Here is a 20,630-nt window from a genome sequence, read left to right as displayed (position 1 = left end):
TGTGCAGGAGAGAATTACATCGATCTATACGAGCCGGTATGTCAATAGTAACAACTTAAACGTCACTGCCCTTTATTTGGTTTTCAGTGTGCTTAATGTTCCCTCTCCCCCTTATTGGAATTGTAATAATGTTTATATTCTCATTTTCTCTGCTTGTTCGTGTATTTTAATGAGGCGAATTTTAACTCTAGTCTTTTGGCTTAAATATTGATATGATTCAATACACCTACACACAACATGAGAATGGCTTTAGGTGGAATTAAAACGTGATTTATTTTGCGTTTACAGCGGCAGTATGTGCTGTACTTGGCCTGGTACACAGAAGTTAACATCTCATTACGCAAGCATACAGTGCAACCTTGATGGCCTTTTATTATATAAATTCTGGGTACGAGAAGTATTAATGTAATAAATAGCACTATCATCTTTACTGCTATTAAGTGCACATAAATATGCGTTTATACACATAATTCTCAAGCGGTAGTTACTTAAGTTCTAAACTTGGCAGGCTTTAAGACCCAGTGATGCTCCTCCTATTTCTTTGTAGTTTTGTTTCCTCGGCTCACACCGCAGAGAATTAGGAACCGAATGTCAGCAGGTGAAAATAACTAAAATCCAGAGCTATCTAACGGAAGATCGGGGCAGTGTGGGTGACAGGCTCTGGGATGTACACAAACTATTGGCAGTCCAAGTGATTCCTTGGTCTTTGGAATTTATTCAGGCTCGCCCTCGTTTTCTTTGCGCGCTCCCAGGGTCTTGCCTAAATCACACTGAACGGAATCTTACTGCAGCACTGTACTCTTAGGCACAACTTTCCCATCTTCCACAGGATCAGTATAAAGAAAGACATCCCTCCTTCCAGGTAAGCTTCTTCTTTTAAACGACTTATCAATTAGAAATAAAACTCGACTTTACATTTCAGTACTGAATAACCTTTGTCATTTACAGTAAAGCAAGTGCAGTCAATGTAACACTTCTGGCTCTCTATCATATAACAATAAATGTGGGGTTTTGCAAGCAACAATTTGAGTTAATTAAAGTATATAATAATTTTTGCTTTTATTATGTTATTTGTGCATTTTAATATTACTGTTAGAAGATTCGCATCTAAAGTTACCTAATGTAATTCGTACTGTTGACTAATCAGACATGAATAACCAGAAGAGATTATCGTCACATAGAGACGTGATTGTTTTTAATGTATGCTAATTGAGTATTCTTAGTATATATCGCTACACACAATAAAAAATCATCAAATTAAAAATCTATATAGTGAAAATAAATGGATATATACATTTTTCATCTAATTGGAAAAAGAACTACAGTTTCGTATTAGTAAATATTTGTACTTATATTTGCCTTATTGGTACGCTGTATATTCATAACACTTGTTTAAAGTTATCATTATTTTAGTATTTTATGTACAGTTTAATCATGTCTTGCCCAACTCCGGTTTTAATACCATCATTCTTCCCCCTTTTGTGTAGGTGTAAATATCAGCTATGAGGGAGAGGGTGCACAGTTTTCAGTATTTATTCATCTGCTGTTCTTTGATGATATTGTGGCACGCGAGGTAAGTTTTTTTTAATCCAAAATGTAAATCGAAATTAGAGACAAGGATTCAAAGTGGGGTGGAAATATGTTTTTTTTAATCTTATGACGTTATTCGTGTAATGTCAAGCAGTGTAACTTGGTATGGTGACCCTTTCGCATGTCTAAAAGAATCGATAAAATTGTTAAAATACAGTAGAAGCACGATAGTTGATCCATTCTGTCAAATAGCCAAATCACAGTTGATGTTCAGGCTCTGCTCCTCTAGGTGGAGATAGTACTCAACTTCACAGAGTTGGCACTGCTGCCTCGGAGATTCTGAGGAACAGTTTTTAATGATTAAGTAATGCACAGTAGGACACATCGGCTTTACAATGAGCAATTCACGACAGGGTGTGAACTGACAAAACATAATAGACCGCTTTGACTAAAGGACTGCATTTTGGAACTATCATAAATAGTGTGTGATGTGACAATATAGTTTATAAATCAATCAAAATGGAGCCGTTTTTTTACATGGCTTCGACTTTGGGCTTTATTCCAGATGACTAATTCGATTTTAAATGTCACTTGTTTTTATTGTTATTATGTTACGTACGTTTCACTCTGAATCCATATTTCTTCCAGTAAGACAATACATGCTATTTTGAAATGAATACAACCTTTATCTTTTTTTTATCTAACAGATATGCTACCATACAAATGTCAATAGTTCCCTCACTATAAGTAAAAAAAAATGCTAGTGTACTCAAACTTGCGTGGTTATTAATTTTTAATGGGTGAATAGGAAACATCAAACATGTATTTGCATTTGCTATTACATTCAGAAAACAGGGCCAATATGACACATTTTTAATTTATAAAGTGTTAAACGGGATCATCTATTGCTAATATTCAGATATAACTATATACATTTTAAATGTAACGAGAATAAACAAGAGGTGGTCAAGAACTATAATATTAAACATCTGAGGACTAAGCCAGATATAAACATGCTGCCTATGAAATTTTCAGTTGTGTAGAAAGGTGGTTAAACAAAATCATAAGTCATAAGTCTCTATACTTTGCAGACTGATATGCAGAATAATAACTTGCTCATGTGCAATTTATATTGTCTACCCTGAAATAATATTTAGAATAAGAGCTTTAATATTCAAAATGGAGATTTTGGAAATGAAGAAAAACACATATAGTGTCTTAAGTTTGCATATGTTTTCAGCACTGGACCGTGTGCTTTGTTCTGACATTCTCAGTTAATTTGTTCCAAAATGTGAAGTGCAAGAGCTTTTTATCCCAAATGTATAAAACACGTAAAAACATAAAAATAATGCTGTTTGAAGAGAAATGCAATTTCTAAAGTATCTAACTGATTGGACTTTGAAAGGATTGTCAACAGATCACCCTTTTCTAAGAGGAGAATGTTATAAATACATTGTGAATGTTTTATCTGCATATATTATTATGCAGACTCAATTTGCAGTTTGATTTGATGGATTCAGTTCATCATGTTTTGAGTGCTCAAGAAATTAAATAAGTATGGGATTAACTATTTTTAAGCAGGAAAGAAAATAATACATTTCTATGTTGAGGAAAAATCAGAGGTAATCACAAGTGTGGAAAATTTAATAAAGAAATAAAGACTTTTCACTGACCAACAACAAAAGTAAAAAAGAATATAGCATATATTAATAGAATATATTCAAGTCAGCATGGAATTTTGCAAGACAAAAAGGAAATAATGACAGAGCAAGTCAAGTCTGTATAAGGCTTGTAGTAAAGATGTTATGATGCTTCATGTATAATAAACCAAGCAAATATATAAACAATGTTCAGAAAAGACAGCTTAAAATAATATGTACTAGATTGCTCAACACTTAGAATAAAATGAAAGTTAAAAACACAATGATTTGGGTTTAAAATACAGTAAAACAAACTAAAGGAGAGTAAGTAAATTAAATTGACTAAATTATTTTGATTACATGTATTTAAATGGGTTTAATGTATGTGTTATTTCATTGTAATGTGAAAGATTGCCACCTCCCACATTTTATTTTCTGTGTGTGGGTTCAAATAATGTAATAATAAATATATCTACAGTATATGCTAATATGTTTGTATGTGCATTTATATATGTTTACTTAGAAAAGGAGACCAGGAAAAGATTGTAAGATTAGATTCTTAAATTTGATGTGCTTTCATAAAATACACATATTAACATATGTATTTTTTTGTTTAGATCGTTAGGGGCTGACCCAACAACAGATGCATTCAAAAATAATATTACTCTCTTCACAAGAATTCTTGACAGACTACTGGATGGCTATGATAATCGCCTTAGACCTGGATTAGGAGGTAAAAATAGTTTCTTATTGTTTGAAGACAGTTATTGCACATGTGTTAAGTTTTAATTTAAATAAAAACTTGCCTTTTCACCATGTTTAAATAGAATAATCCTGGAGACCATTATTTTACTAACACAGACTTATAATAAAATAAATGAATGGGAATTGACTTTGGAATAGAATGAAAAGTTGTGAGGTATAGTTTTCTATAAAAATAGGAGAATCTTGTTACGTAAAATCTTATTTGCATAGTTTATAAATTAAGAATTGTTTGGATCATTTTGTTCTTTGGGTTTGGATCAGCTTGTGCTGCTGCATATTGCAAAATGGTTTTCTCATAATGCTTCTTTTCCTAAATTGGTTTTGTCGAGAAAGCTGTCAATACCACAATCAATACTTTGACACACTAAGTGTATCTTGCATTCAGGTCTGGTGCATTACTGCTTCTTAGTATTGCAACCCACAAAATTATTCCTATTCACACACCACTAGACTCCTTTAAGGAAACACATTATTCGTTAATGTTTCTCTATGGCCACAAATATAGTTACAAAAGTGCAGAAGATATGTATATTTGCTGTACTGAATGTCTGTGTTTGAATATTTTTTTGTGTTTTAGCTTCTATTTTTGCATGTAATGCCTTGTGATAATACTAGGCTCAGTAAAATCTGCACTTCTGCATCAGCCAACAAAAGGAAACTTTTCTCTCTAATTCTACAATTATATAGTGGGCACTCATGCACAGATGGAATGTAGTACAGTAGCATACCATTAAAAATAAAGCTTTTCAGCTCCATATGTAAAAGGTTTCTGCACTAACTATATAGAATGTAATGGCTCATTTACACACATTCATTTCTTGCGGTGTGTCCACAGGGTTCCCTAACAGTTCATTAAGCATAATATATTATTTTAAAATTGTAGTGGCATAACATATTAAAGAAATGCCCCCATTGCTAACTGTTTTTTCTGCAGTTTAACTGTGTCATGTTTCTACCAAGTCAATATAACATTGATATGAATGATTTGGATGTTAGAACCCTGTTAAAGCTAATTTGATTTCCTATTTATCCTACTACAGTGACAGGCTTTCAAGATAGGGTCAATTCTATATTCTATGCTTGAAAAAAGTAACAAATCAAATCATTTTAAAATCAAATGTCTGGAGTTGATAGAAATCAAATTGATTTCAGATTTTTTGTTTGTTTTAGCATACAGGGTTATCTGCAGGTTAAATTACATTCTGACATTTTCTTCATTTTGGTTTTCACAATACAGTAATATTAACATAATAGGAATTGAAAACATAACTTTCCTATTAACTATTCATAACACATTAGTGTATCTCAACACTGGGTTTAACAGAACTTACCTCTTTTATTTTATACTGTATATATTTATAGACAGTAAAGGGTTTCCAGCACTTACAGTATTAAGATCTTATTTTTAGCATATTCAATATTCATGTGTTTGAACTCTGAATTGTGAACTCAGTTCACTTTTATGAATCATTTGGCTTATGAACTTCACTTTGGTGTTTGTTTCACTGTTTAAGTTGTTGATCGCAATTCATTATGTTTCAGATTTTTTTATATTTTTCATAAATCACGTGGATGGGCTATCTGATAAGAATTTGGAAAATTGTATTTAACAGCACTAGCATGTGACCAAATCAATGATTTGGAGAGCTCATGCATTGAAAATTATGTTTTCATTGCCTAGTCCTAAAATTGCATTGCTTTTATAAAAAACTAACCCTTGCTTAAGATTAATTTAAGCTTCCCTACAATGCATTTAAACACGAAAGTTAAAAATATATGATGGTTTAGTATCTGCAATAAAAAGTGGAAAGGATTTTCTAAAAGGATATTACACACCATGCAATTCCAGAATCTTATGTAACACTAGTTAAAATGGTAGACAATCAAAATGGGCAAACATAAGGTTCCATGGAAATGTGATTTAAGCATAATCATAGCTATAACCATTGAATTTATTTATTGTGATCTCAATGCAGAACATGTTATGTATTACTTGGTTAAAATGTCTGCTTTTTCTTGGCTCTAATCAAAAGTAAAATTTTAAATATATATTTTTTTTTAACCTAACCCATGAGATGGAACTGAAATTCTGATTTAGTTTACCTAGTACAAGGAAGTAAGAGGGTGCCTCATAAGATTTCCCAAGTCACTTATGTTCAATGAGCTGTAGCAACCACTGGCAGGATAGATTATCTGAAAAAGCTAGAGAGCATAAGAAAGCATTGAAAAGCCCCAATGAACTTGTCTGGGCTATTGAATGCCACTTAAAATACCTACCCTGTTTTCATTCTTGGGAGTTTTCATCTTCTGAAAAAAAATATTGAAGTTATTTTGACAATTGAGAATTTAGGTTGATTCTTGAGATTTGAATCTGTTTTTTAATGATAAATTTGAACCATTTTTCCCATCACTAGCAACTGATGAACAAATCATTATTTATTATTTTTTGCTTGGGGATCTTTGTGTTTTTTAGGTATACTTTGCTGGAATCTGCAGTGTACTCAAAAGGTAGTGTGACAGCAATTTTTTTTCTTGAAGCAGATTTTCTTTCAGAAATGAATGAACCTCTGCTTACTCTTTTGCAGGCCAGAGGATTTTAAAACTTTACTACTACTTATACGATTTATGAAATGTTTTTAGTTTTGCTAATACAAATATTTCTTTTTATAATTTCTTTAACTTTCAAAAATCAACATTTATTGGTTGCCGTTATAAGGACCCACTTATTTCTCATGAAAGAATATGGTAAGAATAATATGGTTATAAGAACAGTTAGTGTCTTTTCATAAACGTAACTTTTATGTCATGAGGAAATGCAGGATAAGTATTTATTGTCATTAACAATGAGTGTAAATAATATTGTTTTTGAGACTTACAGATCCAGCCATTCAAAATGGGCAAGGTACGCTGCGTTAAAACGCGGCGGATGTGGCGCAATATACCACATCATACCGCATGTAAATTGAAATAAGATAATAGTATCCTGAAGCACCTTGTAAAACTGCCAGGTGGAGCTAATAAAGCTTAATGTCTCATGTATAGCATTTGAGCTATCACCAGAAAACGCCTGGTTTTAAATCCTGGTTGCTGGCTTTTTCCAATTAGGAATTTAAGTTGTATCTTTAGACTTTAGACTTTAGACTTTTAATAATTTTAAACTGTGTATTACAGCATGTTAATCATTAAACATTAAAAAGTTGGTATATTTTATAAAAGCAAGATTGCTCAGTTGGACAAAAGTACACAACCTTCACATTCATCATAAATAATTTAATTATGCTAAAATATTTTATGCATTAAAGTCTTTAACTTGGTAACTTGCAGTGGATTCTGGTTTTAACGTGCTTCTAAAATTATTAAGCATATATTCTGTACTTCATAAAAAGTTATAACATTTTATCCTTTTCATAGAATACATAGTAAGAACACCACTTGCTGTTATTGTAGAAAGATAAATCTTGTAGTGATTTAACATCAATTAATAGTTGTGTTGTAACAGAAGAAATAAGGTTCTTGATCCCGAGATGAAGTAAAACAGATGAGTTTATTGCATGCAAGGAACAATAAAGCCGAAGTCTTGTTTCCCGCAAGAAACAACAAAACCGAAGTATTGTTCCCCGTACAGTTACAAACTTTTGGGTTATATAGTGTTTTCTTCTCCGTTTCTGACGTCACTCGGTCTGATGGTAAAGAGGGGGGTTAATGGTATTTGGCCAGTTTACGATGTTCTGGACAAATGGTCAGTTTAACATTACACCCAGGGGGGTTCCTAGCTTGCATCTGCAATCTTTATCAGTTAACCCTCTTTCCTGCCATAAACCCCAGCTTGTGACTTAGAAGTCTAAACCCCCTACAGAAAGGATTAAATTCAAACCCCCGTCTTCACATCTTTCTTCATTCCCCCCTTATAAAATATGGCATACGTCAGTGTAGCCTATTTTTATACATACAATGTCAGGGCAGATCTTTCCTTTCTTGGCGAACAGGTATGTATTGCCATGACATTGTACGTTCCACGGTTATAGCAAGATGTGATACATGTTTTTGTGCATGTGATGATTACAATAATACATATAAACAATACTATTCCTACACATAAACACTGTTAAAAGGTTCCACCCCAGGCCCCAAACACAGACTTTACCCAAGACCCAATTCCCCAATTTTCAGTATAATAGTCCTGATATTTCTGTCCCTCATTGTAAATGTGTTGGGCCAGATCTGAGATGTGCTCAGAATTATCAGGAATATATGTGCAGCATTCAGTGCCAATTACTGCACAAGTTCCTCCTTGGGCCGCCAGTACATAATCTAAAGCTAGTCGGTTCTACATGGCCACTGTTCTGAGGGCTACCATCTCATCATTAACAGCCTTCAGACTAGATGAGGTAGAATTTGCTAATTCTTCTAATGTCGAGGCCATTTGAATTAACTCTCAACTCTCGAAAGTTCATGCCGGCTTGTGGAAATATTATACCTAAATAATATTCCCAATCAGCCAATTTTCTTTGTGGTCTGTGGTTAGGTCCGAAGGGGCTGTGGGTTTGAACACGGATATGAGGAACCACATATCCTAAATAACATGAGCCAGACCACTGGGCTGGCAACCATGGGTAGGTTCGTTTTCCACAAATGAAATATGTTCCGTTTGGCGCTCCCCATGCCTCTGAAAATAAGAAGCTTATACCGAATTGTGGGGTGTGCCGATCCCATCCTGGAATTTGGAAGGTAGAAGTGGATATATTTGCAGCAATGCTAAGGTTGCAACGACTCCATCCAACCAAGTGCAGACCATTAGCGTTCTGAAAACATATGTTTCCCTCACGTTCCTTATTTAGAGTCAGGTATGGTGGTGTATGGCTTCTGTTATATTTAGGAGCGTAAGAGCCTGTGAAACTCGTGGGCTCTAAGCCTCGATCCTGTAGATATTGTAATGTTGTGCAGGTTAAAGTCGTGTTATGGCAACCCCCATAGTTTGTCATATTAAAATCTCCTAAATTATCCCTCCAAATGATCATGGCTATGACTTCCTCGAGACGCCAAGGAATGGCCCCCATAGGAAGTCCTCCCTGTACATATTTGGGTAATGCGGCACACACCCAGCAGGCACTTTGGTTGGTTTTCTTAGCTGTCAGATAGGAGAGGCCTAAAAAGGAATTAATTCCATGTTCTCCTTTGTGGGAGAGATGATCATTAATCCCTGCGGAACATAGTCCTACAGCAACAATTATCGTTATTAACAGAAATGATTTCATTCTGAGTCTGCAACTGGGGATGAGGCTCGTCGGCAGTGTGACGCCTGGATCCAGTGATCTTTTCCTTCCACTTGAACTGCAGACTCGGTTGTCAACAGGATCTGGTAGGGCCCGTCCCACCTGGGCTGGAGAACCTGTGAAGGAAATTTCCTGATCCACACCCACTCTCCTGGGATGAGGTTGTGCCCTCCTTCAGGTGGTGGTCCCCACGCCTCCAGGACCTGCTCGCGGGCTCCTTGGGTGGCCTCTGTCAGCAACTTGCAATAATACAAAGGAATGGTTGATCCATCTGAGGAAACCCCAGTCTCAGCACCTGTAAGAGAGCTTGTTTCAAATTATTAAAGGCGGCTTTTGCTGCGGGAACCAAGGCAATCTTGTCCTTGTACTGCTCTCCCCCTTTAAGCAGATCTGTTAAGAGTTGTGCTCACCCTGTAAAAACATTGCACCCAGGCCCTGTTAAAATTTCACAATGCTAAACACAAAAGGGCCTTATAACTGCTTCTATTAGACACTCTAAAGCTGAAGCAACTCAGACTTGTGGGTTTCCTCATCAGGGGAAGCACTCAGAATACCATCAACATACTGAGTGATCACAGCCAGTTGAAGCCACGTGATACCCTGTTCTGGATAGTCATTCTTTGTAATGCATAATATTTCAACCCAATAGATCTGGAATAAAATCACCCATTAAAATCTGGTACTCGGCAAGTAAAACTTGCTGTCCCAATACTCCTGTGGCCTCCTGCCGTCTTCCCATACACATTAATCTATAGCACACTGTTGAACAGAGGAGTGAAACAAGCATGACAGTAGTGCTCCAGTATCCCCTAACAGAGAAACCAACACTCCATTAACAGTACATTTTTAACCACTGGACTGGGACAGACTTAGGGAGGCTACAAGGGATTTACAGGATCTAATCGTTAGGTAAACAGATTTTCTCACAAGACGTTATTCTCCCCAGTCCGGATTCTAAACCTACAGCGTTTCAGCATGTCTGGTTTCGAGACATTCGAATAAAACCAAATTGTTTCCACTATTGCAACTAATTGTATAAAAATACAAAAACTGTTTAACTACTTTTACGTCCACCTGTACTGTACTTATACGTTTCAGACGCTCTTATATTTTCCCATCTCCTTAAGTTGATTTTCATCAAGTCTCTTTAGTTACGTCTCTAGCCAGTCCCGCTGGCTAAACACACTCACACCGTCTTTTAGTATACCAAAACTCACAGTTACACACATACATGCCGGCACACAAATTCATAAAACACACATACACATCGAGAATATATTTTTCTCTTCGTAATACAATGTGCTGTATTCTTGTTTTACTTCTACATTAATCCTTAATCCACTCCAGGTTCGCTGCATTTCTAATTTCGGGTGCGGTGCTTTAACCCACCGGTCAATATCTTCCGGTTTTGGATTTGATCGTATGGGGGAATCAGGGAAGGTAGGTGCGAGTGCAGACCCCCTCGACGGGATGCTAGACAGTGTTAGAGTGGCGCTGTCATCAACGGCGCCAGCCCCTGCTACATCAAGTCCTTTCCCGCTTCGAGTGAGAGTACAGATCTGCGGGCACCCTCCCTCTAACAGGGGAGACCCTGATCAGTCTTTATCACACTCATACCAAGTGTTATCCCAATCAGACCCCCCTTCTCCATACTGTGGGAATTGATCCCAATTATTTTCGTTTCCTGCCTGTTTGTTCCCCTGTGGGAGAGCAGGATATAACTTAGTCGTTGGCTGTAGCGTGACCAGTGCAGCGTGACCAGGAGTTAATTCCTTCTTTAGTTTCTCATTCTCCTGTACTGCCTCTTTTAGCTTTTTTTTTTCTATACTCTTTCGTAGCGAGTAAAGTATCTTTTCTTCCGGGTTTTTTTGTTTTTCCCGTAAACACACTTTTAAGTCACATCCCAATTTCTTTTTTTTTCCTCATGTATCTGCCACCACTGGTGCCGGCCGTGCACCAGGGTGGGAGCTACATGCTTGTGCTTTTGCCAATCAATACTCATATGCTTTCTTTACAGGCGTCTTCGCCCCAAATTCCCTCTGACAAACACAGCTTTTCCCATATTTTTCTCCTTCTTTTCCGTCAACTTACACTTTTCCGATATATAAACGGACCCTTCCACCACTTTCTCAAACCATCAGTTAGCACACATGTTCGGTCTATTTTACTTTTGTCGTGTGTGAGGTAACAGCTCATACAGTAAGGGGATGCTTTCACTTGAAAAACCTGTGCATTCCTGCACTCATTCAGCCAAGGGCATCTGTTACCTCTAGATCTAAATACCTCTCAGAGACTTTAGAGAGGACTTACACCGCACTGTTCACAGGTAAGGAACGAGACCTCGAAAACCCCCTTTCTTGATCAGTAATTCACCATCCCCAGAACGCCAGCATCGCTGCTTTTGCCCCGGGGTGGATTTACGCACTGAGCTCAATCAGGGCGATTCTCGGGTCTCAACGTCCTTTAAATCCCGCTACTTAATGCTTTGCTCTTTTATTATGAGGTATGTTTATGTTAGTGTCGTGCGTGCGTATATGTATTTCACAAACAAGGAAAACACCAAAAAACATACATACATATATATCTCTTCTACTCCTGTTTCCTTTAAAACAAAAAACCACTCCACGCCAATCCATGCACGCTCAAGGCGTAGCTAATCTCAGGACCCCGGGCGCACTTAAGGCCCACACCAATCCTGGATTATACGTGCATTTAATGCACCACTCAGCTCCAGAACCCCGGGCGCAATTAAGGCCCACACCGATCCCGAGCCACAGAACTCCGGGCGCAATTAAGGCCCACACCAGTCCTGAACTACGTGCATTTAATGCACCACTTGCTCTAGAATCAGTTAACCCCTTTTCCTGCCATAAACCCCAGCTTGTGACTTAGAAGTCTAAACCCCCTACAGAAAGGATTAAATTCAAACCCCCGTCTTCACATCTTTCTTCAGTTGTATTAATATAAAATTGTGTAACTTAATAACTAAAGTATCAAAAGTGTACGTTTTGGAAACATTTTGACATTCGTTTCTTTTTTTTAAAGGACTTGTACTTTTTGACTTTTGTCCTTGTAGTGGTAGTGTCTCTTTCAGGTTTATGCCTGAATTGAGAAAATCTATATTTTGTCTTAATCCAAAAGTTAGCAGCCAGTAATAAGCCAACAATTAAAAAAATAATAATTAAACTGTACTATGTAGTACACTGCCTGGAATGGAACCTGGTCCTTCAGCGTCATTCAACAGGAAACCAACTGGATGAATTATTATATGTGATGGTTTTGTGTTTAAGAATGTCTTTACAGAAATCTTTAAATTAAACGAAGGAGGGAGGAAGGATTATTTTTTACAATTGCCAGTAATCAGGGAACATCTTATCAATACGATGGGCAAATTATTTTTTTTATTTTTAAAAACTAAATAAAAATAAGATATAATGGTGTGCTCCTGCCTAACTCAAACATTGTATGACTTTAAAAGCTGTAAAAACTGGTTTACATAGTTAAAAAACACTTTTTATGTGCAACAAATGGGTGATTTTTCTCGTGATCAGCTTAGAATCTTTGTGTACACTGTAAGATTTTTACTTTTTAATTAAACATTTAAAATACTTGAATTGAATAAAAGTTGTACTGATTTAATACCTCTTGATAGTTATTTTAATATGGAGTCATGTAACTAAGCAGCTAAAATATCACAAGGGAATACTTTGAAACATTTGACGTTTGTTTTTTAAAAATATTATTGTCGTTTATAGTGGTAATAGGAAATAGACTGTCATGTAGTGCACTGCACCCAGGCGGTTCAAAGCCCAATCAGAGAATTACTTTGTTTCTTATATAGCTGAATATATAAAAAAAAGTCCACTGTTATGGCTTATTGTTGGCTACATTGTGAGTGTGTGTATCTGGATGAATTATTATAAGTGATGGTTTCGCGATTTAGGGTTTCTTCACAGAATTCTTTAAGTTAAAGGAGGGAAAAGGGTTAGATTTACTCGTTATGTATCGCCTCTTCTTATATTTGTAAAAGTATTCCAATTTAAATACAATACAGAATATACTATAAATAATTTTGTAATGAATTCGGGGTCTTGGGCTTGTACTTTCGCTGTTTCTTTTCTGGTTCATCCCTCACCACATGGGCTCAAACCCTGGTCTGCTGCGTCACTCAAGAGAGGTTTTGCCAGCTGAGCTAGAGAAGACCTTCTTCAGCTTATGCAACCGACATCCCTGTTATATACAGGGGAGTAGATGGCTGTACTGTCACTGCGCTGCAACTGGCTTGTACCATCTTAATGCCCGCCGTTCGTTACAATATTAATAATTAATGACCATGGATGAGCTGTAAACTGAACAGTTAGAGCAGACATGTTGAGTCTCGTCTTTTCAGCTTGGAATTTAACCTTTACAGCGATCCTATTGTCTATATTTTTTTTACATAGCTGGATGAGTAGATTGGATTAAAAACTAAAGTAAGACAAGATATTTCACACATACTTTGAAACTGTACACCTTTGGAACAGCGGGAGGCGAGACCCGGCAGGGAGGTGGGCCATATTTTGATTTATCTGCGCGAACCGTACAATACTATAATGAGTCCCTGAGGCATATTGTACAAATTTTCGAATTCTAAAAAATAAACCTTTTTTGAGTTTGCACGAGAGACGAAAGGTATCTTTTGAGAAGTCGTGTACTGCTTGCAAAGTAGCTGATTTTTACAAATAGCTAATTTAGTTTGGAGAATTTAAAATCTATGTGTACTGTAACTTGATTTAATTGAGCAGAAAGTCACCTTACTCTTACAAAAGGCTCTGTTAAGCAGAGTTTGTATTAACACACCAGACCCTTTTGAATGAGTTCTAATCAACTTTGTCTATCCAGGGGGAATGGGCAGAGAGCTGTATAGTGAAATAATTAAATGACTGCTGGCACTTTTCCTTCCCCCCTGGTGCGAGGTGATAATGCAGAAAACAGTTTTTATTTTACTGGGAGTTTAAACATTGTGTGAGGAAAGGGGCATGCAGTGAGATTAGCACAGATTACTGAGATGGATATTTTTAGTAAATATGTTGACAAATATCCAAATTTTTGCTTTCACAAGGGAAGATAAAATTGTATCCATAGTGAATCAGCTTTTTCAGCAATTTGTGGGAAAGAGGTTTAGTGGGCAGCGTTACTCACAGTGCAGTGTCTATAGAGTGTTAGTTTTAATACACTGTACAGTATAACAGTATAAAGCAAGTATGTTTTTTAATGTTCGTAATCGTTATTCTTGCAAGAACATTTTGTATCCAGTTTTCTTCTGCATGTTAGCTGGTGGGCAAACGTTGGAGGTGAAAATTCTTCCACAAGGAGCGTACCTTCAAAGTGGAGTAGACGGCACCAAATGTTTTCAGCTCTGTATGTCAATCCCCATTTCTCTTGGTATTCTCTCCCCTCCCCCTTCCCTCTGCCTCCCTGACCTGTTGAATCACAGCAGGTGAGAGAGAGTAGAGAGAGATTTCAAATTATATTTTACCTTCATTTTTTATTTTATAAATTTGTATTTTACTTATTTTTTGATAGTCAGACTTAACGTATGTTTGAACACAATCTTGCAAATTAGAGTTTTTACAAGATGTAGAAGTGCAACAATTTAACAGTGCGAATGTTAATACCTATTATTGATAACTAATAGTTTATGCACCTGACACTCGATTTTATTTAGATGTATATAAAATATTGAACTGTAACATAACATTCAGAAATACAACTGAAAATAATCTGTGATATGTGTGTAGATGAAACTTTTCTATTTTTTTTAAAACATTTAAAACGATTAAAATGTATAATCTTTCCATCTGTAATGTCATTATAAATTACAATAAGACCCTGCTTTGTTTAACAATGGTTTCAAATACAAAACTAACTGGTGAGAAAGCTATGTTTAATGATAATTAAAAGATATGATTTACATTCCATTATTAAGTTTTAAAGGCAGACATGGTCAGTGCCATAAACACTGCAAGCTGCAGAACGGTCTCCTTATGGCACCGTCTCTTCTCTGACTGAGCTCAGTGGGCAGTGTGCTATTTTCTCAACCACCTGCTAATTTGCATCACACCACTGGAAAACAGGAGAATGTGATTGTACTTTATCTGTATGAAATGTGTGCTGCATTTACAAAATTAAAATGTTCATAACGTTTAATTAAAAAGCTTAAAAAACGTACAGCTTACGCAAAGATTCTAAGCTGATCACAAGGAAGAAAAATCACACGTTTTTCATGGATTTCATGTTTTTAACTAAACCCATTTTTACCCGTTTTAAAACCAGGCAATGTCTATTTTAGCCACGCATGTTATTGTTTCCTATTTTTGATTTTCTTTCAAATTAAAAGAATCAGTTGCCAATCGTGCCACACAATATTATGTTACATTTTTATGCTTTTGAGAGACTTCAGAAGGCTTTAACTAATGCCTTCTCACGTTATGAGTCACTTGCACCTGGGATCCACTTTATTCAAACTAAGGTTTCTAAAAATGCAACCAGGTACTAGATATTATTTAAATAAAAGCTGTGAAATTTTTCACAAATCACTATCTTTAAATCTGTAGGTTTCAGGCTCTGTCATTCACATTTTTATTTCATTATTAATATCTCTTAACATTGAATATGTTATAATATATAAAAAAACAAAATTATTTAATATTTACTATGTTATTTTTTTAAGTCTTTGTTAGAAGAAAAACTATTATTGATCTTTGATTGCCTAAACAGAACCCCTACTGGCAAACCCGCTGCTCAGAAACACAGCTGAGACTAACAGTTTAAAAATGTTTCTGAAGTAATCATGTGTGAATGAGTCAAATTAAAAATAAAATGTGGATTACAATAATACTACCAGCTATATAAATACATATATTAAGATCCTTAAATTTATATAATTATTAATTTCTTTAGATAAGCGATTCCATATTATGTTCTCTATCTAGCAGGTTTTTTTAGTGCGATAACAAGTGCAAGTATTCATAGAAAAGGTTAAAATATGAAATACAGAGGGAGTTTCAGAAATAAAACAGAGGTCTTGAACACCCTGTCTCAAAAATAGACATTTAATGTCTATTTTAAAATACAAGCAGTTTGAAATTATTAGTTGTTATTAATAAATCACTTAACTTTGAACATGTTGTGATATTTAGAAATACCAAAAAATTCAACATAGTGTCTATAACATTTACTATTTTAGTTTTTCAAAAAAATGTTTGTAAAAAGAAAACATGGTGAGAGCTAAGTTCGAACCCCCGCCCTCCAGCGTGCGAGTCACACGCCAAAGCCATTACACCAACCTGCCACTTGACGATTTAAGCTATAGCTGAAATTCTAAAAAGTATGCGTTTCTTTTACTGCAATAACGAGTGCAAGTATTCATAGAAAAGGTTAAAACATAACTTTTTATGAAGTATATAAACTTAATATAGTCAGAAGGATCACATAAAATCTTTTCCAAAATAACCACAGTATGCAACCGAATGGAAGAATTATGAAGAAAGTGTAATACTGGTGTATATATATTTTTTAAAACTACAAATATCAGCCATATTCAGTTTACATAATATGTTTATATTCCTAAATTAATATCGTTTATGACCTTCAGACACATTATGCTCCCCTTCATTTCAAGCTCAGGTACTAACATTTCCCCATAGCTGTAAAAGTCCAGATGAATATTCAATATTAAGCAGATTTAAACATGCACAGTAAAGAGATCAAATGAAGCAATCATTTCACTAACAACCAATGCACCATGAGTGCCACCCGTCAGTCATTTTGGCCAGCCAATCACGTACTACGGTATAACACGCTAAATGGCAGATAATTTTACACATTTTGAATGGCTGTATCTGTAAATATTTTGAAGCTTAAATGACTCACACACTATATTTTGTTCTCCTTCAGTTTAGAAAATGGGAAATGTACTTTGGACATTATTACATACTGTCTAAAATTTAATGTAAAATAATTTAAAGATTGAACACAGCAAACACAACAAATGCAGCAGATAATAATACATTTAAAATTCATTAGGAAAGCGTCGACTTTCTCTTTGCTTTCTTTCATTAACATTGTAGGACACTGCTTATGTTTGGATAATCATTTATCTGCATTTGCAGCACTAAACAGGATGCTTGAAAATAAGTTGTTAACTTTTAGGTGCTAGGTCATACATGTTACATTTTTTTAATATAATATTAACATCTACAGATGCAGTCACTCAGAATGTATGGCAAAAATCTTATCCGCAGCTATAGCATATACCAATACCATTATAGACACTAAACTTTTCACGGGCCAAAGCAGATTGATAGATGGCACTTGTGGTGCATTACACATTAGTGAAACAATTGCTTCATTTAATCTGTTTTACTATTATACATATTTAAATCCACTTATTTAGGAATATTAAAATGGAATCATGTAACTAAAGGGAAATTTTGGTAGCTGTATCTAAAAATACCAAAGTACAGTATAATGAACTCTCTGAACATTATTAACAATAATAATTAACTTAATTGAAACTAATTGAAAATGATTTTCATCTCTCTCTGCGGGAGTGCTGGCTGTGCTGAATTTCACTCCACTCTCTGAGTCTCTGTGTCTACATTGTTTGTAAACATACCGGTTTCACAGGTATTTTCAAAGTAGAACAGGGCAAATCTTCCAATGAAAGACACACACTCCACTTTCCCCCACGGACACACTCCCGCAAAGAGAGAGAGAGAGATGAAAACTGCACAGCGCCAGGCAAATGCACAATATTAATGTAGGGCTTTCAGGCTCACGTGGATTTGCGCCCTACACCCTGCGGTACCGCTGTGTACATACAGTACAAACATGTTGTGATATTTAGAAATATAAAAAAATGTCAATATAATGCCAATAATATTTGCTATGTTAGTTTTTCAAAGAAATGTTTATATGTTAAAAAGAAAACTCATGGCAACAGCTGGGTTTGAACACCCGACCCCAGGGTTATAAATCAGTCACTTAAGCTGTCATGCCATCAATGGAAAGTCTTATACTTCCGTTTATGCAACAATACATGAACATAGTTATACCATTATTTATTTATTTAGATATATGCGAATCCATGTTATATTCCCTATTAATCCAATTCTAAAAGTATGCTTTTGTTTAATCTGATAACGAGCATATTCACAGAAAAGGTTAAAATGATAAATTTTCACAAAGTATATAAACGTACAGTAATATGGTCAGAATGAGCATGTAAAAACGCTTCCGAACAACCACATGCAAGACTTTGATGCTTAAAATTTTTTAGGGAGAAATGGAATACTAGTGTGTATCTTTTCTTTTAAACACCAATACCAGCAATATACAGTTTACATAATATGTTTATGTTCCTAAATTAATATCGTTTGTGACCTTCAGATGCATTTATGCTCCTATTCTTTTTATGCTCAGGTACTAAATTTCCCTTTAGTGGTAAAATTGCATAGAAATATTCAATACTAAGCGGATTAAAATGTGCACAGTAAAGAGATTAAATGATTAAATCTTTTCACTACCGACCAATGCACCACGAGTGCCCCTGTCGGTCATTTTGGCCAGCCAATCATGTACCGCGGTACAGCGTGGTGGCTCACTCGTAGTTGCCCGCGGTACGAGTTTGTACCGTGCATTTTGAATGGCTGCATCTGTATGTATTTTAGGTTTTATAATTCTAATCTAAAATAACATAGTGACATTAAAAATGAAAAAAAAATAGATTAGTGATTTAAACCAACCGAAAAATGTTTTTTGTATCTTCCTTGAATCCCCTTTGAGGATGTAGAGACTGGAACTCCCTGCAGAGTAAAAAGTGAAAAAAGGGCTAACTTTTGTGTGAGCAGTAAAATTAAATCTGTTTCCTATATCATACTGTAATTACAACAGTTGCCATTTCAGCCTTAAAAAGTGAACATTAGCAAACAATAGTGTTTTGTTAAAAAAGGCTTTAACTAGCATGTCATAATACTACAAAGCAGTGTCAATACTTTTTTTAAAAATGAAGAAGTAATCAATTTCTCTCTGTCTTTTTCAAATAAATAGGCAATTCAAAGAATGTTTGAAGTTTAAAGTTGTCTTTTGAACAATGAACTGTATTTAAAAAGCAGCTTCCTGCTTTAAAATACCATTTTTGAATCTATTTTATGCAAAGCAAATAAATAAAAATGAAAAAGTACCAGGCAATTGGATTATATGTTTTGTTATGATCACTATGTATTGAGGTGACCTACTGTAAACAGGTGTTGTGCCAAAAAAAGGGGCACCAGCTGAGATTTTGTATGTTGATAGTTTATGTCTTTATTTCATATGCATATAGAAGTCTTGCGTTGGGACACAAGACTTAAAAGACAACGCTTAAAGTGCTCTTTTATACAGTGAAACAAATGATAAAAGATGCACTCCCACATGACTCTCTACTTGCATTGTGGCTATATCTGGTCATTCTAGAAAGCTGACCAGTACATATATTTTCTTTACTGCCAGCTTGCGTGACAAGCAGCCCCTTCTGCTGAATAGACCATTTGTTCCAGGAGAGGTTGCTGGTCATTTTCCTGAGAACAATGACAGCTATGCGTAATGACCCCACGTGGCTATGTTATCATTTGAGACCAGACATCCTGAGATGGATTTAGTAAAGAAACAGAGTAAAAATATAACACACTACAAACTTAAATTCCTTTCAAGTTACTATTGTTACTCAACTATGAATAATTCTGTATAATGTATTAAATGTATTGAATAAAAACAAAACAAAAAAAAATGTTAGTATTACTGCACAGAATGACTAGCTCAGCAAAGCACTAATGGGTTAATACTTTACTATACAGTAAGTTACACACAAAGCATGATTAGCATACACTGTGACTCCTGGTGGTTTTACAAAGTAGCAATCCTGCATCACTATTTGAAAAAATAAAAAATATTTTGTGTGTACGCATGTGGTGTAACGTGGCAGGTATTTCACAGAATGGTGCATTCTGAGTGGCTCCATAAGTACATGCCTGGTGTTATCTCACATCTAGTAACATTGACTGTATTGTTAATGATATATTTACATAATGATAATATAGATAACACCAGGGATGAGGCAAAGAAGACGAGCAAAACTTTTATGTTGCATTGTTTTGTATACTGTATACTGAGAAAATACCTTATTCTCACATAATTGTTTTATGTTATGGAACATAGTTGTTTTACTTAACATTGTAAGAGTGAAAATGTATTACTTTTAATTATAATATACAGGTCATATATTCATAGATATTTTCTATTGTATATTTTCTACCTTTCATCAAGTGAGTCTGCTAATTTCTGGAGAGCTTTGCTGGTTATTATAAGAAGAATAGTACCAGGTCAGGCTGGTATCCTCTGT

The 20,630-nt window shown here is 35.2% G+C and overlaps 1 protein-coding gene across 3 annotated transcripts in view; it reads left to right on the top strand.

The window, feature by feature from the left end:
- Positions 1-441: 441 nt before the first annotated feature.
- The window catches only part of gabra2a (gamma-aminobutyric acid type A receptor subunit alpha2a), a 389,198-nt gene continuing 369,009 nt past the window's right edge, over positions 442-20,630 (top strand). Inside the window, exons 1-3 of one of the 3 annotated variants that reach the window (XR_011189718.1) lie at positions 442-862; positions 1,488-1,573; positions 3,788-3,903. Coding sequence is in view for 2 of the 3 variants with exons in the window: in XM_015345340.2 (XP_015200826.1) it covers positions 1,503-1,573; positions 3,788-3,903 (187 nt within the window). In the remaining variant the exon portion in view is untranslated. The remainder of the gene's footprint in view (positions 863-1,487; positions 1,574-3,787; positions 3,904-20,630) is intronic. The other 2 variants (XM_015345340.2, XM_015345339.2) reach the window with 2 other exon arrangements.

This window comes from Lepisosteus oculatus, chromosome 1 (genome assembly GCF_040954835.1).
Source record: "Lepisosteus oculatus isolate fLepOcu1 chromosome 1, fLepOcu1.hap2, whole genome shotgun sequence".
NCBI classification, from domain to species: Eukaryota; Metazoa; Chordata; class Actinopteri; order Semionotiformes; family Lepisosteidae; genus Lepisosteus; species Lepisosteus oculatus.
Note: the sequence above shows the minus strand (reverse complement) of the source record. Positions and strands in the feature narration are given on the sequence as shown.